A 22,137-nucleotide genomic window follows, 5' to 3' on the forward strand; every position below is an offset into this window, starting at 1 on the left:
GAGCAATCCCTGAGCAGGATGAGCACCCAGCTGCCAGGGCCAGGGGCTCCCTGTCCTGCTGCACCAATCAGAAAGCCACCCACAGAAACGCCTGGAGAGTGCTCCTCCTGCCAAGGCAGAGAGCGGGCCTTTGCACGCCAGGCGTGGCTGCCCCTCGTGTGTCTCTGCTGGGCACGAGCCACAGTTCTGGGCTCCCTGCAGCCATTCACTCTCAGAGTCAGTAATTCTGAGCAGGAACGACGACATGCAGCGCCACTCATGGCAAGAGACTGGCATTTAAACCCAGAGACAATGTTACCTAGCTCTCCCTAATGTTCATTAGCACTTTCTCTCTGCCAGGCACTGCTCACAGAGTTTTACGATATTAAATCATGTGATCTGCACAACAATGCTGTGAAGCAGGAAGTACTATTATCCATATTTTACAGATAAGCAACTGACGTGGAGAGGTTCATCAACTTTTCAAAAGTCACATAGCTAGAAAGTGGTAGAACTAGCATGCAAGACTGGCCCATACAACTGAGCTTTTGGTCTTTACACTGTGCAGCATGTGCTGTCATCAGCTTGGCTGTGGGAGGCCCACTCCTGGGGTACCTTTGCTTGCCCCTGTGTAGACTGTGGTCATCCCAGAGGGGCTGCCTCTTCACCCATTCCAAACATGCTCAGGCACAAATACCCTGCAGACACAGGGTTGAAGTTAAACTAATCTTGTCTTTGTCTTTAAAATGTATCTTTTTATCAAGAGAATTGTATGCATCACTTCACTACCAACAGTCATTAAACATCACAACAGGAGACAGGCTTACAAAGGTTCCTATGTAGGGCTGACTATTTTGGGTAGCTACTTGATTGAACTTTGATTTTTCTTCCTTCCACTGCTGAAGCTTACTCTCTCACATATGGGATACTAACGGGTGCAAATCTTTAGAGGCCTTACTTTTAAGTTGGTGATTCTCGTTGAAGGCTGCAGGTTAGAATCACTTGAGAAGTGGTGGCAAAAATAAGATGCCTAGGGCTGCCCCAGAAATTCTGAGTTTTTTGCTCTTGGAGTGACCTGGGCATACACGTTTTGAAAAAGCTCCCCAGTGATTCTACTGTAGTCAAGTTGATAATAACTGCTCTGATGGCTACTGTTCCCTCTAACCAAGCTTTGTTTTAAAACCATATTGAAGTGAATTGTCACATGGGCTACCAACCAGGTGCATCATCAGCACCTTGGAGCTCATGAGAAATGCAGAACCTCAGACCCCAGCCCAGACCTGTGAACCAGAATCTGCTCTGTACTGAGAGCCCCATGTGATTCATACGCATATTAAAGTTTGAGAAGCACTGCCACAAGGGAATATTGGTATAATCTCATTTTAGATGATATTCTGCCAGGTTTATGGACCTAAAACCCAGGTGAGAGCTGCCTTGTGTCTCTGCCATGGCTGATCAACCCCCCAAGAGTATGGAGCCCCAGACCGCAACAGCATCCTCTTGATGGGGACGCCTCCCCTAAAAAGTACAAGCTTTTCTCCTAATCCCTGGTATCTTCTCTTTCATCATTTCCTCCTGCCAAATCACCTCCACATCTCCCCCTCCCATTTGTCCATGCTTGATATGTCTCAAACTTATTTCTTAAATACTTTAACAATTTAATCTGCTACAAATGTATTTTCACCAATAAGGCCTGTTGTCAGCCTTTAGAAAGGGAGGAGCATGCCCTCCACCCCATTCCATGTTTATATGATCTGGCATAAAATGAGCATGGGGGGGGGTGACATCAGCAACATGGTGGAATGAGCTGTTCCCTTTGTCTCTCCCCCTCTGAATTACAACTAAATGGACAGTCATTGGCCAATGGAGGATACCCACACAGCACAACAGGATGCCTGAGAGACTCACACTGCTACACATCTGAAAGTGGGTGTACTTGATCCCCGGGTCACAGTGGAGATGGAAGAGCACACGCCTGCCCCTTGCTGGCAGCAGTGAGCCAGATCACAGAGCCTCACACAGCAGTTGGTGTGACTCTAAGAGAAGGTAGAGGGAGCCTGGCAGGGTCACAAACGTTGCCTTGGCCTGCAGAAGCACCCACCGTGCTGCAGCGGCCCTGCCAGTGGGAGCGCTCCCCACCAAGGAGGCACAGGTTGGCCCCCACAAAGGTGCCCTGCCCACCAAGCACAATAGCTCAGCCAAGCCACCAGTGAGCACCATGCTGGCCTGCACAACCTGTCTGCTGAGGACAGAGGCACAGAGGCCCCACCCTCACAAGAGTGGCCCGCCAAGTGGCTGTGGCCAGCCTACACAAATGCAGAGCAGCCATACCCACACAACTCCAAATAGATGGGGCAAGATCAGAAACACAGCTCCTGCTTTCCTTCAGCAGTGGCAGGTGGAACCTGACCTGATCCTACCACCAGTGTGCCAGCAGACGTTCACTTCCTCAAACACCATGAAAAACCACAGCAACACTTCAGAGCAGAAGGAAAGTGACAAGTTTCCAGAAACCAATCCTGAAGTCACAGAAATTTATAATCTAAATGGCAGAGAACTCAAAATAGTTGTCATAAAGAAACTCAGCAAGTTATAAGAAGACTCAGAAAGACAGTTCAGTGAGCTCAGGAATAAAATTAATGAGCAGAAGGAATACTTCACCAAAGAAATTGAAACTGTACCAAAAAAATGAAACAAATTCTGGACATAATGAACACAATGAATGAGATAAAAAACAATATAGAAACCTTAAAAAACAGAGCTGACATTATGGAGGAAAGAATCATTTAGAGGATAGAAATGCTTCAGGTGGAGGAGGAGAGAGAACTAAGACTTTAAAAACTGAAGAAATTTTTTGAGAAATATCTGACTCAATAGGAAAAACAACATAAGGATTATATAGGTATCCCAGAGTGGGAAGAGAAGGAGAAAGGAGCAGAGAGCCTGTTTAAAGAAGTAATAGCTGAGAGCTTCCCAAACCTGGTGAAGGAACTGGACTTACAAGTACATGAAGTCAACAGAACTCCTAATTACATGAGTGCAAAAAGACCTTTTCCAGGGCATATATTAGTAAAACTGGCAAAAGTCAACGACAAAGGAAAAATATTAAAGGCAGGAAGGCAGAAGAAAATAACCTACGAAGGAACCCCCATCAGGCTCTCAGCAGAAACCTCACAGGCTAGGAGAGAGTGAAATGATGTATTGCAAATACTGAAAGACTAAAACTATCAGCCAAGAATACTCTATCTAGCAAAATTATCCTTCAGATGGGATGGAGAAATAAAAGCTTTCCCAGATAAACAAAAGCTGAGGGAGTTCATTGCCACTAGACCTGCCTTACAAGAAATGATGAAGGGAGCCCTCCTACCTGAAGCAAAAAGGCAAAGGTTTACAAAGCTTTGAGCAAGGTGATAAATAGACAGACAAAATCAGAAAGTTACTCTATCAGAATAGGTTAGCAAAGACTTAATTATAACACAAAGGATAAAGGGAAAGAAAGCATCAAAAATAACAATAAACATCTCCATTTGGTCCCAAACTCACAACACAAAAAATAGTAATTTGTGAAAACAAAAACATAGAAGGGGACGAGGAGAGGGATGGAACCTGCCTTAGGCTAATGGAGGTAACAGGCTGTCAGAAAATGGACTATCTCATCTATGAGATCTTTTATACAGACCTCATGGTAACTGCCACACAAAAAGATCAGAGGAGAGTCACAAATCATACATAAAGAGAAAACTGAGAAAACCCTCATAGAAAACCACCAAACTGAAATGGCAGTCAGAAATACAAGCGAAGAGAAACAATGGAAATATAGAACAACCAGAAAACAAGAGATAAAATGGCAGCATTAAGCTGTCTTGTATCAGTAATCACTCTGAATGTAAATGGATTGAATTCTCCAATCAAAAGACACAGAGTAGCTGGATGGATTAAAAAACAAGACCCAACAATATACTGCCTCCAGGAAACGGATCTCAGCTCTAAGGACAAACACAGGCTCAGAGTGAAGGGATGAAAGATGATACTCCAAGAAAATGGCAAACTAAAGAAAGCAGGTGTTGCCGTACATATGTCAGATGAAGCAGACTTGAAGATAAAAAAGACAATGAGAGACCAAGAGGGACAGTATATAATGATAAAAGGGACATTCCAAGAGTACATAACACTTATGAATATGTATGCATCTAACAGAGGAACACCAAAGTACATAAAGCAACTATTAACAGACCTAAAGGGAAAAATTAACAGCAACACAATAGTAGCGGGGGATTTCAACACCCCACTTACACCAGTGGATAGATCATCCAGACAGAAAGTCAACAAGTCAACAATAGTGGAATTAAATGAAACACTGGATCAGATGGACTTAATAGATATTTATAGAATGTTCCACCTAAAATCAGCAGAATACACATTTTTCTCAAATGCACGTGGAACATTCTCAAAGACAGACCATATGTTGGGAAACAAGGCAAGCTTCAATAAATTTAAGAATGAAATCATATCAAGCATCTTTTCCAACACAATGCTATGAAACTAGAAATCAACTATAAGAAAAAATCTGGGAGAGTCACAAATAACATAGAGGCTACACCACATGGTACTGAACAACCATTGGATCAATGAGGAAATAAAAAAAATACCCAGAGATAAATGAAAATGAAAATACAACATACCAACTCTTATAGGATGCAGCAAAAGTGGTTCTAAGGGAAATTCATAGCAATACAGACCTACCTCAACAAATAACAAGTAACCTTAAACTACACCCAACAGAACTAGAAAAAGAAGAACAAACAAAGGCCAAATTACAGAAGGAGGGAAATAATAAAAATTAGAGAAGAAAAAAATGAAATAGAGACTAAAAAACAGTAGAAAGGATCAGTGAGACTAAGAGCTGTTTCTTTGAGAAAATAAAATTGACAAACCCTTAGCCAGACTCACTGAGAGAAAGAGAAGGCTCAAATAAATAAAATTAGAAATGAAAAAGGAGAAATTACAGTGGATATGGCAGAAATACAAAGAATTATGAGAATACTATAGAAAACTATATGCCAACAAATTGGACAATCTAGAAGAAATGGATGAATTCCTAGATTCATAGAAGCTCTCAAAAATGGATCAAGAAGAAATAAAGAATTTGAATAGACCAATCACAAGTAAAGAGATTAAAACAGTAATCAAAAACCTCCCAAAAAACAAAAGTTCAGGACCAGATGGCTTCTCTGGAGAATTCTACCAAACATTCAAAGAAGATTTAATACCTATCCTTCCCAACTATTCCACAAGATTGAAGAGGACAGAATGTTTCCTAACTCATTCTGTGAGGCCAACATTACTGTGATACCAAAGCCAAGCAAGGACAATGCAAAGAAGGAAAATTACAGGCCAATATCACTGATGAACACAGACGCAAAAGTCCTCAACAAAATATTGGCAACCCCAATACAGCAATACATTAAAAGGATCATACGCCATGATCAAGTAGGATTTGTACCAGGGACACGGGGATGGTTTAATATCCTCAAATCAATCAATGTGATATACTACATTAACAAAATGAGGAATAAAAATCACATGATCATTTCAGTAGACACAGAGAATGCATTTGACAAGATCCAACATCTATTTATCATAAAAACGCTCAATAAGATGAGTATAGAAGGAAAGTACCTCAACATAATAAAGGCCATATATGACAAACCCACAGCCAACATCATACTTAACAGTGAAACACTGAAAGCCATCCCTCTGAGAATAGACACAAGACAAGGGTGTCCACTCTCACTACTTCTATTCAGCATAGTACTGGAAGTTTGGACCAGAGCAGTTAGGCAAGAAAAAGAAATAAAAAGAATCCAAATCAGAAAGGAGGAAGTGAAAATCTCACTGTTTGCAGATGACTTGATTCTATATATAGAAAACCCTAGAGAATCCATCAAAAAACTTAGAAATAATCAACAACTACAGCAAAGTTTCAGGGTACAAAATAAACTTACAAAAATCAGTTGCATTTCTGTACACTAATTATGAACTAGGAGAAAGAGAAGTCAAGAATACAATTCCATTTACAACCACAACAAAAAGAATAAAATATCTAGAAATAAATTTAACCAAGGAGGTGAAGGAGCTACGCACTGAAAACTATAAGACATTATTGAAAGAAATTGAAGAAAATATAAAGAAAAGGAAAAATATTCCATGCTCATGGATTGGAAGAACAAACAGTTAAAATGTCCGTATTACCTAAAGCAATCTACACATTCAATGCAATCCCAATCAGAACCCCAATGACATTCTTCATGGAAATAGAAGAATCCTAAAATTTATAGGGAACAACAAAATGGATGGACCTTGAGGGTGTGATGTTAAGTGAAATAAGCCATACAGAGAAAGACAAATACTGCATGATTTCACTCATATGTGGAAGATGATAAATACATAAATAAAGAGAACAGATTACTGGTTACCAGAGAGGAAAGGGGTTGGGGGGTGAGCAAAAAGGTTAAAGGGGCACATATTTACGGTGATATCCACATATAGATAAAAACTAGACTAATGGTGGTGAGCACTATGCATTCTATACAGAAACTGATAAATAATAATGTACACGTGAAAATACACAGTGTTATAAACCATTATCACCTCAATAAAATAATTGGAAAAAAAGAAAAAAATGTCTTTAACTTAAAGGAAAAACAAATTCTTTTCTCCTATTGTCAGTTTTGATATAGCTATGGAAACAATGTATAAAAACACCTTAAAATAAACCATTTAAAACTCCTGTGGAGATGTTGGGCAAGAATCCAGACGTGTCTTTGCTGTGCATTGACTGTTACATGAGGATAGAGCTTCCCCTGAAACCTGTTGATAGGAAGTAGGAGTGTGCACTCAAGCATGGAGAACGAGGCCGTTTCCCCAAGGTCCTGCTGAAACTGTAAGAAGGTCCCTAAGTGCTTAGAATGTCAGTGAGAGGCACTCTTCATTTATGCATCTTCCTTTAACTCGCTTCATTAAACTGCAATAGTGAAAGTTTTTCAGAACAGGGTCTTTTATGATGCAGGAGGAATAAGAAATATCACAGATTTAGGAGTGGACAATTATGAAATACCCAACATATGTTTTCTGTTAAATTTCATGAATAAAATAAAACTCCATATGGATACATAATCCTTCTCTTCATTGGTTGAAAGCTAGGCCCAAGATTTCTCTTACTATGATGCCCAAATTAGCAGATATGTTGAGTTTTCCAAGGATAGCAATCTTAATATAGGAAACAGATGTGGGAGTAAAAATTGCCAAGGTCTCGTGGTTAAGGAATTGGTGGCATCAGAGCCAGAAGCTCTGTGACGCTAATTTGAAGATGGTTAATGACCCTGTTCCATTGAAAGGTTTGAGGCATGTTCTCATGCCTACTGAGGGCTCCTCTGTGGGATTCTCAGGGTGAGAAAGCCTAGTTCATAAATGTGTCTTTGCTTGTTCAGTCTTACTGACTTATTGGGAAACTTCCGGTCATTGATCCTGTCACGTGGTGTCAGGTCAAGCCAAGTCTGTCTCAAAGAGCATTGTTTTTTTCTCTAAGATTCTTACTTTCCGAGACCTCCCTCTTTCACTCCATCTGCCCATCCATCCCTCACATCCAAAACGCTGGCTAATAATAGTAGCTACTAGTGGTTGAGTCTCTAGGGCATGTCAATGGTAGCATTTTATGTACATTCTCTTTTAATCTTTACCACAACCAAGCTGGATAAAGAATCCTGGGGAAAGTGAGGTTAATTTGCTTCCCCAAGTTTCTACAGCTCAACATTCTAATCCACGTTTTACATTTCAAGTATGTGCTGTTGACCACGATGCTGTATTGCTTCCTGGCTCCTCTCAGTCTTGGGAAAGTTAGTAGAATCGCACCATAGTGATATTGGCAACGGCCTGGAATTCTTAGGAGCCTTGTCCCACTTGGGCCTTTCCCGAGGCATTTAGTTAGATAAAGCTGTATGGTGTTTTTACACGTGAAGCAGAAGTGTTGATGAATTGCACTTTTTTTGTGACCATAGATTTAAGTGAGCACTAGGCATGTGCCACTTTCTTGCGTGTCTTTACATACAGATGCTTAGTTTATCTTTTCTGACCATTGTATTGCCCTTAGAGGATCTGGAGTCTGGTTCCACTTGTTACCCAAGGGAGCTTAAAAACATGGAGGCTCAAGACCTGCTGCTGAAGATTCCGATTTAAAGATTCTAGCTGTCACTAAAGTATTTTTTTAATTGGGCTGACTTATAATTCTTTTTTAAAGATTTCATTTTTCCTTTTCCCTCCCCTCGTACATAGTTGTGTATTTTTGCATGTCAGTCCTTCTAGTTGTAACATGTGGGACGCTGCCTCAGCATGGCTTGACAAGCGGTGCCATGTCTGCACCCAGGGCTCGAACCGGCAAAACCCCAGGCCACCGAAGCAGAGCCCACGAACTCAACCACTCGGCCACGGGGCCGGCCCCTGACTTATAATTCTTGAAATGTTCGGAGATACTTTTTGTTTTTAGTCTAATGTGGTAACATTATTTCTGAGCCGTACCTCCAATAAAATATTCTACAACTAGGGAGCAGACAGTCTCCAGACACACCCAGAAGGCAAGAGCACAGATGACCTGACCCGTTTATCTTGGAAGCATCTCATTTATGTTCTCTCTAAGACTGGGAGAAGTAACCCCACCTCCTGGCAAGGGAGCCCGGACTGTTGTCTCAAACCACTGAGGCCAGTGGAGTAAGGAAATCCCATTCTAGGAAGCTTCTCCACTTTTTCACCTGGAAACTTTCTTTTCTTCCTTCTGGAAACCCTTTCTTTTCTTCCTCAGGAGCTGGTCTCTTTACTCACTCTGGTTTGACTCCTCTGAGGTGTTTGTTCTTTGGCTGCTTACTGCCTGATGGGCCTTGAGCAAACTAGTCCTTTTGCGAGGAATTTCCACACTTTCCTTTACCTCAGACGTGCACGGCTCTGGAAGGACTGATTTGGATTTAGAAGACGCATGGAGCAATGCAGAGATCACTCTACTTCATTTTGGGCTGGTTCAGTAGACCCTCTGTAGGCCAAGCAAAAGGCTCTGCCCGGGAAGGGGCAGAAATTTAAACCATTTTAATAGGCCTGCTTAAGCCAAGAAGGACAAGGAGGAGGAAGAGAGAAGTCGCAGTCTGAGTTGTCCACTTGTGCCTGGGCACCTTAAGAATTTCCCTTTAAGTTGAGATCCAAAAGAAAAACCAGCAAATTTCCCTATCCAAGCATGGTGATCAGACTTTCTTATGCACATATTTCTTAGGAATAATAAGGAAATTTCAGTTCACCTGGTGTGTGTGTGCATCAGCAGGACCCATTTGATGAGGTGCCCGTCACATACCCACCTGCTACAGCTGGTCACCCAGAAACGACCTGGCCACAGAGTTGTCATCATGATTCAACGTTGAGTGTAGACTTGTAGTGATAATCACAGTTTTCTTTTGTTCTAATGTGATCAACAGCGTTCATAGTTTTCCCTTTATAAAAAGACATTTTTTCTGCTTTCTCATAGCTTAATCTCTGATCCTTTCCATTTTTTTCACCATAAATTCTTTTTCATCTCCATAAAAATTTTCCAATTGGAAACCTACTAGCTCTTCTCTGTGTGGAACTTATTACTCAGTATCATGCACTGTTGTAACAAAGCTATGCCACTAACCCCATTCAGACAGGAAAGAGAAGGTAAATGCACAGTTTAACAAAGGTCATACGTATTTTGGAAAGCTAGGCAAATTTCTGTTGTGGTAGCTTCTTTAAAATTTGTCTTCCCTTTGGCCAATATTGAATATCTGCCACATTCCACCACGCTGCTTCATGTTTAATAAAAGTCACTCACCCTGGGTTTAACCTAGTACTGTTATTTATCAGTGTACTTACTTGATATAAAACTTCTGTTGCTTATGGCTGGCTTGCAGACTTGTGTTTTCTTGTTCCTTGTGCTTCTGCTTTTGGGGTTTGTGTTCCTTCATTAACGATTTGTGTTTTTGCTCTCAGTTGTGTTTAGCATGCCGTAAAGCTGGATGTCCACAAATGCATGAAATGATCAAAATGTCCATTACGAAACTCCTCACTGCCCTGTGTCTTCGTGTGTTTCCTGGCCATCAGGGGCCTGTGGCTTTTCACAAGGTACTTGACTTGCCCTTTGAGCCGCTGGCCTACGTGCAGGACTGAGGCTTGTTAAGTGTCAGTTCTGCACTATAACAGCAGAGGGCATGGGAAGCATCAGTGGTACTGGAGATACGAAAAGAAGTTGTTGGTGAGCCCTTTCCAGAAACTCAGCCTGCCTTTGGACTTGGTATTCTCTTAGCGTCTCTGATTTGACATGCTGGTTTTACACTGCCCAACCCAGAGGAAGAACATTCACCAGGTGAAAACACATTGGCCTTGAGTACAGTGGTCAGGCTATAAGGGAAACCCTAGTTCTCTTAACCTTATCCTTTTGCCAGTTTATTAGTAGGCTAGAAGTGTAAGAAGCATTTCCTTAGAAGATGTCAGGATAGCTGATAAGGCATTTCTTTCTGGGGACCTGAAGGTAGTGATATGATCAGATACGTGGTCTTTTTATATTTAAAAGGACTGCCTTTTGTCACATTCAGTGTTTATACTCCCACTTTAGTAGAATGAGCCTTGTAGGTTAATACTTTTTTTAGCAGAGTGAACATGCGTCCTTTTCCCGTCACAAAACGCCTCCTGCAGCAAGTCACTTGCAGGGTCGCCCTGTGGGATGAGCAGCTGCACACTGAAACAGCAGTGCACTTAAAGCTCAGACATACTTGTGGCATCTGGGGAGCTCTCGTCTGTTCACAGCGCTGCTTGTGTCATTTAAAGTCCGGTTCCTGCGGTGTGCTTTCTTCCGTGGCTCTGAAGGGACTGGCGTCATTTTTAAGGGAGCTCCTTTAGTGGTACGGCTCTCAGTATTCAGAATTGTGTGATACCATATGTGGTTCAGCTCTCAAATTGATTACTCTCTCATCTTTAATGCTTCTAAGGCTTAAAATTCCCCCTCAAGTTTATAATATCAGAGCTTAGAGATCTTATAAAGATCAACAGTTACAAAGACTTCTTGGGAGAATGTAAGATTTAAAGAGAACCATTAAGTCCTGAGGCACAAATCATCCTAGTGCCCCTAATAACACCACGGAGAATTTGTCTCATCAAAGTGAACACTGCACTCAGATGTGTTTTCAAGAGTTTTAAACCATTTCATCACATTCAAAGGTAAAAGCCTTTCAGGATTAAAACACATACTTTTTTCTCAGTATGTATAAATTATACCTTCAAGTACGTTATAATCCATGATCATTTGAGAAAATGAATTTAAAATCGATATGCCCTACCTGATAGTTTGAAAGAAAATATTTTGGAACTTGCTCTTATTTTTTGACTTAAAATGAATTAATCTAAACCAACTTCCAAATACACTTTTGAGTTTTAAATGCTCATTTAGAATATTAAGCATTCAATAAGAGATAAATTAAACTGTTAGTAAAATATACCTTTACCTGGTTAATTTTACCAAAAAGGTTATTATAGTGAGACCTGGCAGAAAACACTAGCATAAGTGGTAGCAACAACAAAAGTTAACATTTAGTCTCTCTCCCGTCTCAGTTATCAATCATCAAATTAAATTTTCCATTTAGGTGAGAACCTTGTATTTTCATTGTGGATAATCTTGGAGTTATTCCTAGAAAAATAATTCAGGTCCGTTAAATCCCTTTGTTTTCTTTCTGTGGAGCTAAGTATGCTTGACAAAATGGAAAGGATAGCATACTTTGGAGGGAAAACCATGGGAGGATTTAAAGCGAGCATGTATTATGTATTATGCCCATCCCTGTAGCTTCCAGAAGAATTAGAATAAAATGATCATGGTATTTAACATCATCACCATCAAATAAGGGATCTTTGTTTCAAATTGGGATTTCGTGATGCTGCAGCCATCAGGAGGCCTTCTCAGGCTCAACCTGACGTTCAGACTCGCAAGACCCAGATAGGCCATACCTGACATTCTGCTCGCCCAGCAGGATGTGAGACAGGAGCCAAAGCAGGTCAGCAGGCAGGTGCGGTTCACAGGGGCCCACAGCTGGTCTTGAGCCCTCAGGTATTAGCTGAGGAGTAGGAAGCTGAGAGCCACCTCAGTGGGCAGAGAGCCACCTTGATTAGGAGCACCGAGTTTCAGCTCCGTGGGAACCAACATTTCTGTAACAAGGCTGTGAGCAGAGCTTGCAGAGCTTCTCAGAGGGCCGGAGCAAGGCCAGGAGTTCCCAAGGGAAGCCCAGCCTGTGACCCTACCAGGCCTCATATTGCATTCTCAGTTCTCCTGTTCAGATGCAGCTGGGTCATCTGGCAGCATTTGACCAGGAGCCATGCCGCCTGGTGACACAGCTGATGAGCACATTTATCAGATTTCTAGGAGAACACCACAGCTGGGGAGTTAATGCAGGGTTAGACTTGTTTAGAGAGCACCCTTCGTAACTCAGCAGTTAATACATTCTGTCCCTCTGTTGCTGTGGAGAAAGCTTTTCCTGATTCATTTCCAGTCACCTGAGTTTGTTCTAGATAGGATTATTTGGCATATCTAACAGTCACAAATTTGCATTCTCCTTTGATGCTCAGAAGAATAAGCTGCTAAGAGAATAAGCCTTAGGAAAATATTACTTTTCCTATGTGCTTGAAAGCAGATTTCCTGGGGATTTTAAATATGTGTAGGACTCATTGATAACTAGTCCTGAGTCAGGCTGACTTTCTATTTAAAGGGTCTAACGTCCTCTCCAGCTTGTTGGTGATGGACTGATGCCTACAGACATGTGTTGCTGTCTTATCTCCCTACCAGGTGTGCATTGAGACATACGTGTGTAGCTGCCACCAGCGCAGCATAAACACTGCTGTGCGGGCCACTCTCAGTCAGATGCTGAGTGACTTGACTTTGCAGTTGCGCCAGAGGCAGGAGAGCACGGTGAGCCTGCGGCGTGCACACGGTCCTCACGGTCTCGCCAGCGTCTGTGTCCACCTGCATGCTGTGTGTGCTGTGTTCCCCTGGCCCCACCAGGGCGGCCTCCTACTGAAACGGGAGAGAGGGCGGGCTTGGTTTAGGAGAACATTTATTTATGTAAATTAATTCTTTAAATATATTTTTGTCTGTTTCATTCTAAAGCTTTGAGAGTTGTTTTTCCATATGGTGTTATCATTTTTTAGTCGTTATTTTAAAATTTATTTTTCTTTTTTAATCATTTTTTAAAACATATTAAAAATTTTTATAAAAAATATTGTGATATATTAACAAATAACGGAAGTAAATTTGAAATTAAGAAAAAAACATAGCAGTTGATTCCGTACTGTGAGGTTTGGTGTGTGTAACTGAAGATTCTGGCGGGGTCTCCTTCACCGGCTGTGCCATCAGTGTTAGGAAAGCTGGGCTTGTCCTCTCTCCGCATGAAGCCCACCAGGGCCTTTTGCTCTAAACTTGAACAGGTTGTCCAAGATGAGCCTTTCTAGCAAGCACGCAAATGTAACTGGTTCTTGTGTATATTGTCTTCTGGGAATGTTGATGAGGACAGTTCCTCTTCAAAATTGCTGTTTTTTTCAAAATCTGCCTCTGTAATAATTCAGATTAAAATTATTTTAAAATCTGCAAGAGGTATTTAGAAATGAGCACTTTATTATTTTTTAGAATAGGAAATCTCAATGGCTGTCTGAAACATCTCAAACTAATTTTATGGAAATTAAGATTTCGTGTTTAACTTCAAATTTTCCTATTTTTAACTTCAAATAGTTTCTAATTTTTTGAAAGTCATAGAGTTGAGTGGAACCTTAGAGATGATCTGGTCAGATTCTTTTATTCCTCACAAGAGAGATAAGGAAGATGAAGCTGAGAGAGATGAAAGTGGCATCTGAAGTCCATGCTCTCATCAGTGGAAGAGCTGACTCCCGGTCCAGGTGGTTAACATGCAGTCTGGCAGCCCGTGTTGGAAAAAAACAACACTAATCTGAAAAAACAAATACTGATTTTTTTTGTTGTTGTTGTATTTGCTACATCTAAAACCCAAATTTCTGTTAAAGAATTGCTTTAATTTTAGATACTTTTATTACCTTAGCTTATTCTTTGTTTAAAAACTATTTCATTTATACAAGGATTTTGAATATGGTGGTATGGGAACCTTATTTTAAAAGAAATTTAAATCTATAAATAGAGAACGTATTAAGAGAAAAAAGTATTTTTACTGGAAATCACCTGATGTTTAGATTTCTTATATTAATATACAGTCATGTTCCATCCTTGCTAAATGCCAGTGTGATGAAATACTATAATAGTAATAATATTTTAACATTTTAAGATGAAACATAAATGGGACTTTAGTCTCACAGTGATTTCAATTGTATTAGTTCATTTAATCTTATCTGTTAAATTCTGAGCAGGTGAGTGTTAGGTTTCGGGTGAAAGACTTGCCTTTTGGCTCGTGTTGCTCTTCAGTGAGAACCGTGGCAGGTGCAGCTGTACAGCCCAGATAGAACTGGGTGGTTATCTGCCTCTGTCCCATGTTTTATGTGGCTCCTCAGCTTTGAGGTCCTGCTTGTCACTGACCATCTGCACTCACCCCAGCCAGGGACAAGATCCCAAATTAGGTGGAAAATTAGTATTTCCTGTTATTTCACTTCTACTACTCATGTGGTCCCTGGAGATGTTTCCATGTCCCAGAAAAAAACAATTCTCAGGATGCTAATGTTTTAAGCATTTGTGATGTCTACTACAGGGAAACATATGTTTTGCCACCTAAGAAGTTTATTTTTAAAAAGCTATTAAGTTAAAAAAAAAAAAAAGCTGTTAAGGTGACTGGTCCATAGGAATGGTGTGGTTCTCTCGTGGACCCTGAGTATTACCTAGGGAAGATGTGTATAATGTGTAGCGTGACCTGTCACTGAAAAGACATCATGGGCCATCTCAGAATTAGAAAGACTTAACTACAGTGGATGGAAAATAAATCTAGAATACTAAAAGCATTAACATGGAATGTTATCTTCAGCCTAATGTCTATCTGCTCCCCAGCCCTACTGGCAGCACAGATCACCCAATTTGATTTTGTATTCTCAGAAACCCTGAGTTATTATCAGGCTTTACTGTTGGATTATTTAGATGATGAAAGCCATTGTTAAATTGTAAGTTACTAATTTCAGAAAGCAAAAATGCGACATGTAAATGTTTGAGGGATAGGTGGTGGTGTTTCTCCTGTCCTTAAAAATGACTCAAGTGTATATTACTCCAGAAAATGTTGTTCCAGCCATATGCTGAGCCATGGACACTGACATATTGTTTCACAGAGAGTGATGTGGAAGCAGCTGGGTTTGCAAATTAATGAACAGAAAATAATAGAAATATGTGCCCATAGCAAGTTTAAAAAAAGAAAGATAGTGCTGTAGGATGATAGTCAATTAGGATGAAGAGGCCCCCTTCTTATCTCCCAGTGCTGAGAGGGAGGGAGACTGAAGAGCCGCCCTCTAGCTCTCAGCTCGTCCCTGCAGTTCGAGAGCAGTCCTCCTACTGGGAAACTTCCTTCCCTTCCTCTTGTCCCTTCCTCGAGGCTCCCCCTCTACCTGATGGTTCTGGGTCTGCCTGTGCAGCCTGGAGGGTTGTTTGGAAGTCAGTCTGGCCAGGAGCCTGATCCTCCTTATAACTGAGCATTGCATTCATTAGGGGCCAGTCGAGTATAGTCTGTGACCTTGGGACAGGTTGTTTTCTGTGCAAAGGTAACTCACTTTTTAGGCAGATATTGCCCCAAATCATGGCTCAGAACCCTGGAATCAAAGTGCACCATGGAGCTTAAAGTTCGGGAAGTCTGTGGACTCTGGAATGAATTGTTTTTGAAACTCATAAGCTCAGTTCCAGAAATCATAGTCTTTTTGTAAATACCATGAGTATTAAAATTCTGTCAAGACCTGGAAAGCGCACTTAGGTAAGTTAGCTGAGCCCAGAGCACTCAGATTGGCATTTTGTTTTCTAGAATTTTCTGTTGCCTAAGAGTCGGGAATTTTCTTGCCTGAATCTCCTAATTGTCCTGTGTGTGTCTCCCTTACTAGATAATTGAAAACCCGGATGACCCACAGGAATTCAGGAATCAAGGTATTGGATTTGACTTTTGCTGGTTTGGTTTCAAAAGCATCTATGAGCATGCCTGCTGTGCTTGGTGTTGGGGACGTGAAGATGAGTAGGGCTCTCCGGTGAGCTCACATTCTCCTCAAGCTTCTGCCAGCCCTGCCTTCCCTGTGTCTAATCAGCTCTTGTCTTCCCTGTGTCCCTCACTCTGTGTCACCCACACCCACTCCCATCCCAACTCTGCGAGGGAGGTAACTGCTCACACACCGTCCTGTTGGAGGCTGGCTTTTTTGGTTACTTTGGTTACTAGGTCAGGGTTATTAATCATTAAAATGAGAATTGGATAGATGGTTGTAGAAACCTGACTGACATAAAGTGCTATCGCACCTGGAGTATGTTTGTGAAATACCAATATTTTGATATGAAAAGTGAGTCATCTCACAGGGAATCTTGCAGAAGGACAGACAGCCCAGTTTAAGTAGCAGATGAAATCAAAGTAAAGAACTTTCGTCTGACCCACAGGGAAAGGAAAAATAGAGGTCCATGTGTAACTGACAAGCAGTTTGATTTTTTTTTAAGTGTTTGGTAGAATTACTTTCTGAAAGAGATATGAAAAATTCAAATTATATGATTAAAAATTGAAATATGTTTTATTTCAGATTTTATTCAATAATGTAAAAAGTATTGGAAAAATCTGCTTTTCTTTGATACTTTTGCCGATTAATAGTAGGGAGAAGGAGCGGAGTTGAGAGAAGATGGAAAAGGGCGGGAATGAGAGGGAGAGAAGCAGCCCAGCAGGCCCAGTTAGGAGAAGAGAGCAAAGGGAGGGAGGAGGTGGAGGCTGCCTCCTCCTTTTCTGGCATGCGGCTGAGTGTGTTGCTGACCACTGCCCTTGCTCTCAGGCTGTGGCAGGCGGCGCTGTGGGTCCTCTCACCTCTGCAATCTCGTGCTCCCGCCTGCCTTTCCCTCCTCTATTGATTGCCGTGCCTCTGAAATCTCCACTCTAGTGTGGGGTGATTTTACAAACCAAAACAGAGGTCGACATCCTCCTGGTCAGACACATCTTCAAAAAATACGTGAGTAGACAATTGATGGACCCATTTGAAATTTATCTAAAATTAAGTTTAAGGACTACTTATGGGTATTATTTGTTTTAAGCTGTGTTTTCTCATTGTACCTTATCATTTCTCAATTTTTTTCCTACATTTAAGATCATAAATTTTTTTTTTAAAGATTGGCACCTGAGCTAACATCTGTTGCCAGTCTTCTTCTCTCCAAAGCCCCCCAGTACGTAGTTGTATACTCTAATTGTAGGTCCTTCTGATTGTGCTGTTTGGGATGCTGCCTGAGCATGGCTTGATGAGTGGTGCTAGGTCCGAGCCCAGGATCCAAACAAGCAAAACCCTGGGCCGCTGAAGCGGAGCATGTGAACTTAACCACTCAGCCATGGGGCTGGCCCCAAGATCATAAATTCTTAGGATCATCCACTTCTCTTTCTCCTTCCCTCCTCCAACTTTACTTTTATTTTCTCTCTTGCACTTCTGCCATTTTTTTCTCCATCTTCCCTGGCCTCATGGTCATTAGTCATTTATACATTCATCACATACTTAGCCACGTTTGTGTAGATCTTAGCTGGGTTTTATTATTTAAAAAAAAAAAAATTCTTGTTACTTTACCTGGCCCAACAATTCTGTGAAGTTGGTATTATTTATCCCATTTTGCCAAAGGGAAAACTGATGCTGACACAAGCTCATGCAATCAGCAAGTTGTGGAGCAGTACTTGAACAGATTCCAAATTTCAGCCTTTTTCCAGTATACTCCAGTGCTTCTGTGGGAGTTTTGTTGCTAATTTCTGGATGTGAATGTGTTTGTAGGGAAAATTATGTTTTCTGACATTAGCTGTTGCTCCTTTAACAACAAAGACCTTGTCTGAAGATGGTGACTGAATTTGGTTGCCTTCTTTCCCTAGTTTCTTAGTTTGAGTTTGAAAAGCTCATCTTTCTTCCATGCTACCACATTTTGTCTCTCTGGGATACAACTCAGATCTTCTCAGAAGACCTGGAAATTGATGAGCTCAAAATAAAGGATACACAGTCATGTGCCACATAACAACATTTCAGTCAGCGACGGACGGCATGTACGATGGTGGTCCCATAAGATTAGTGCCATAGAGCCTCGGTGTGTGGTGGGCTGTACCATCTAGGTTTGTGTAAGTGCGCACTATGATGTTCACACAACAACGAAATCGCCTGGCGACGCCTTTCTTAGAACATATCCCATTGTTAAGCGACACATGACTGTATAGTCTGCTTGCCTAAATATTGAGAAAATTGTTGTCAATTGCGTTGTTTCCTAAATTAATGAAATCTTGTGTTAAGTGTGAATGAATTTTATAATAAGAAACAATATTATTTTCTTTCTGGACTATCTTTTGAGTGTTTTACTTTAGAAATGAATAATGGTATTTAATTCTTTTCTGTTATCATTTTGGAGGCCTAAGGAAGGCTCAGCATCTGAAAATCATCTTTTCAGTCTTGAAGCATCAAAAGCAGAGGATGGGAAGGACTATTGAAGAAGCTTCTAGTGCCCCTGCGAATGTCTAACACCTGTCCCCTCCTCTGTTTGAAGGGTCAACAGTGGAGTCCCTCTGTGATGACCTTGTCTCTGTGCTCACTGTTCTGTGTGAGAAGCTGCAGGCCGCCATCAAGTAAGTGCCTTCACTGTGGTCCTCTCATTCGCCAGTGGTTTATTTATGAAATAACTTGTCTACAGTGTCACTTAAAATTGCAGATTATAGGGACAATGATTCCCCCATTGGAATTCCCCTGTAATTCCTGAGAAATGTATTCAGTGACCTTGGCAAGCCCACATTACCAAATGCTGTTACTGACGGAGAGAAATTTCTGATGGGAAAATGACACTGTGCAAAGGAGTTAGTCCCTCAAGCGTGGAGCTGAGTGGAAAGAAGATTCGCTAAGAGCTGGTCGATGTGAGGGCAGGTCCTAACCCAGGCGTGTTCCAGCTGTGTGACCCTAAACAGATCTCATCAAACTGTACTGCTCTGTCCTCCTCTGTTGAATGCAAGGTTGACTGTGTGGCTTTCTGTTTCTTCTACATTTCCTGAGCTTCGGCGCTCACTCACATGCATATCTTTAAGAAAAACACATTTCTCTGACTTTTGTATACTTTTTGTGGTTTTGCATGCAGTTTAATCAGTGATATTAGATTGTGCAGGTGGTGCCTTCTGTTTCAGCTCTCCAGGGAGTAAGTCAGTAAGATAACTTGTGCATCCAGAGTAAGGCCAAATCACAGAAAGACCAGACTTTCCAAGACGAGATGAGAAGTCTCTACCAGCTGCACCTGTAGTTACCTGCAAAATTCTGCAACACAGGAAGATTCTGAAGTGTCCTTTGAGCTATGAGAGACGCATTAAACTGTTGTTTCCTGGTAACTAGAATATTTGATAGTTCAGCAAACTTTTGCTTGTAGAATTTTACATTCAGTAATGAGCTGAAAGAAGCAGTCCAGTTGCAAACATGAATGAGGTCTCACTTTGCTGGGAGAATTGCAGAAACTTGTTTTTGTTGTTTTATAAACTCAGGATTATTTTTAAGCTAAGCTTAGAATTACTTTTAAAAGTTGTTGCCAAATGATTTCTACATCAGTGTATTCATTGTTTCTCTAGGTCACCTGCCTATTTTGACCAAATGAAGCTCTTAAAAAATGAAGAGACCTATTTAATATGTGGGTAGTATAAAACCAAAAAGAAATGCCACTTGCCTTCTTCCACAGACCCCTCAAGTTTCTCCCACCCCAGACTCTAGGCAGGGCGTTATTTTCTCTCTAAAGGGATGTGTCTGAAGCAAATGGGATGTAAATGGCTCCACCTGTGCCCTGCTCAGGCCCCCATCTTTCCTGACCCTGGAGAGCTGGAGCAGATTCTTATCCGAACCCAAGGGCTCCACACCAGCTGCAGTGACCCCATCTGTAGGGTCCCATGGGACCTGATTTCCCTGGGACAGTCTCAGGTTATGCCTGTTGGGTATGGTTGTCATCACCCTCCTTCTCTCTCCAGTGTCCTCACTGGGAGAGGCTCCATATTCCCTCCGCCCAGCCATGACCATGGTTCGGACCTCGGGAGACCTCTAAGTCCAGCAAGTCATGGGCACCATGCTTTTGGCTACCCTCACTCTGCTGGCTCTGCCATTCCCCTTGTTTTGACACCTGTACATCTTTTACTTCTGTGAGCTAAGCTTGACCCCTCTCCTGCCTTCTGAGTATGTTCTTGCTCTGAACCCACACTGTGGTCAGTACTCTCAACACCATTTCCAAAGTCAGAGCCCACATCCCTCCCATAGCTTCAGCTCCGCAGGGTGTGCCTTCCTGATCCATTCAGTCTCAGACTCAGAAAACGCACTCCAGTGTGCAGAGTGACTCACGTGCCATGGAGATGCAGTATTAATAGAGTGCTGTATTAGATAAGGTGAGTCACATGATGCTGTTTGAGTCCAAGAAATAGTTTATGATGCAGTTAGGAACACTGAGCATCTTACTGAGCACTGAGAAATCTGACTGTCAATTATTAGGAAAGGACATGGCACAAATTTACATTGCAAATTACACACATTAGGAACTAAAAGTCACATGTTTCTGTCAGTCACCGAGAAGGATGAAAACCTTTCTGAACCATGTGACTTGACGATGGGCTTTAAATGGGGAAAACAATTCACGTGAGGCATGTGTTTTTCTAGAGTTTGTCGTTGGACATTGGCTCAGAGATGGCTGTAGGCATATTGTTACTGAGCTTCGTGGTGTTTACAGGAGTCTCGTGGTCTTGCCTGGTTTTCAGGGCAATTCCCCTGTTGTAGTCCTGCCTCCAGAGACTGCTCACTTCGTTTGACTGTAGTCTCTTCCGTCACGACTCCCTTACCTAGGATGGTGCTCCACTGCTGAGGAAGCTGGGGTGCACCTGCATGAGCAGCTGTGTCACAGCTTTGAACAAGACATAGTTCGACTGGACACACCCTCTCCCCAGCACTCCATCCGGGAGACTCTAGCATGAACGTTACGTCTCTACTAAGATGCCCTTTCCTTTGGAAATTCTCTCTGGGTCCATCAAGTAGCTCCTGTATGCTCTCGTGGAACCTGTGTCAAATGGTTCACTTGTAGCACTTCCTGCACAGCACTGTATCTGTTCTTACTTGTCTCTCTCATCCAACAGGAATGAAGACTGTGCTGTTTCTGGTCAGGAACTACGTCTTGTTCAAAGCTGTGGGGAAGCCTGTGGGTGGAGGAGCGTGGGCGTATAAAGTGCTTCCCTGGCCCAAGAAAGGCCAGTCATGTCTTCCTTCTCTCCTCTTCCTCCAACCACCATCTTCTTCCAACCACCATCTTCCTCTTGGCAACGGTGACAGCATCTTCGGGACTCAGCCCCTGCCCGCCTCGTCTCCACCCTCAGCAGGTGTGGTGAGGGGTGTCCACAGAGAAGCAGAGGGCGCTTTCTTAGAATAACGGCCTTCTTTTCATCGTTGTGCAGTTCTCTGCAGAAGGGAGAGTATTGTAGAGTGCGACTCAGCAGGCATTCTGTAAAGAGCCACATTCTGCTGTTTGCTGTTCATTTTTGGTTTTCTTGTTTTACAGCCCTTTAAAAAAGCAAAGGCCTTATTTGACTCACGGACCTTGGGCAAGATGCTGCCTTCGAGCTGCAGTTTGCCAGCGGGTTTTAGAGCATCATGTTACCTGCACAGAGACTGTGCTGTCTGGGTCTTGAACAGGGCACCCGAATGAGGGACCTTACCTGCCTCCGGTCCTTGTCTGGCACCTGCACAGCCCCCTGCGTTAGGCAGTGTGTGGATTTACTGTCTGCTGTCAGCTTTTCTTCCTTCCTGTCTCCTTAAACTGGTAGTCTGCTAGTCACGTGTCGTGTCTTTCTCTTTTACCCCCTTCTGGGAGTTATTTGAACTTTAAGGGCAATAACCTTCCTTTTGGCATTTATTTACTTTAAATTAGGAGAAAAGTGTCTC

The 22,137-nt window shown here is 42.0% G+C and overlaps 1 protein-coding gene across 7 annotated transcripts in view; it reads left to right on the top strand.

Annotated features, from left to right (window-relative positions):
- The window catches only part of ARFGEF3 (ARFGEF family member 3), a 143,181-nt gene that overhangs the window by 51,882 nt on the left and 69,162 nt on the right, over positions 1–22,137 (top strand). For 3 of the 7 annotated variants that reach the window (XM_070496127.1, XM_070496128.1, XM_070496131.1), the window contains 3 exons: positions 12,860–12,982; positions 16,099–16,141; positions 18,743–18,821. In XM_070496127.1, coding sequence (XP_070352228.1) covers positions 12,860–12,982; positions 16,099–16,141; positions 18,743–18,821 — 245 coding nt within the window. Of the gene's footprint in view, positions 1–10,023; positions 10,156–12,859; positions 12,983–16,098; positions 16,142–18,742; positions 18,822–22,137 lie in introns of all 7 variants that reach the window. The other 4 variants (XM_070496124.1, XM_070496125.1, XM_070496126.1 and 1 more) reach the window with 3 other exon arrangements.

The sequence above is a fragment of the Equus asinus genome, chromosome 24, assembly GCF_041296235.1.
Source record: "Equus asinus isolate D_3611 breed Donkey chromosome 24, EquAss-T2T_v2, whole genome shotgun sequence".
Lineage (NCBI taxonomy): Eukaryota > Metazoa > Chordata > Mammalia > Perissodactyla > Equidae > Equus > Equus asinus.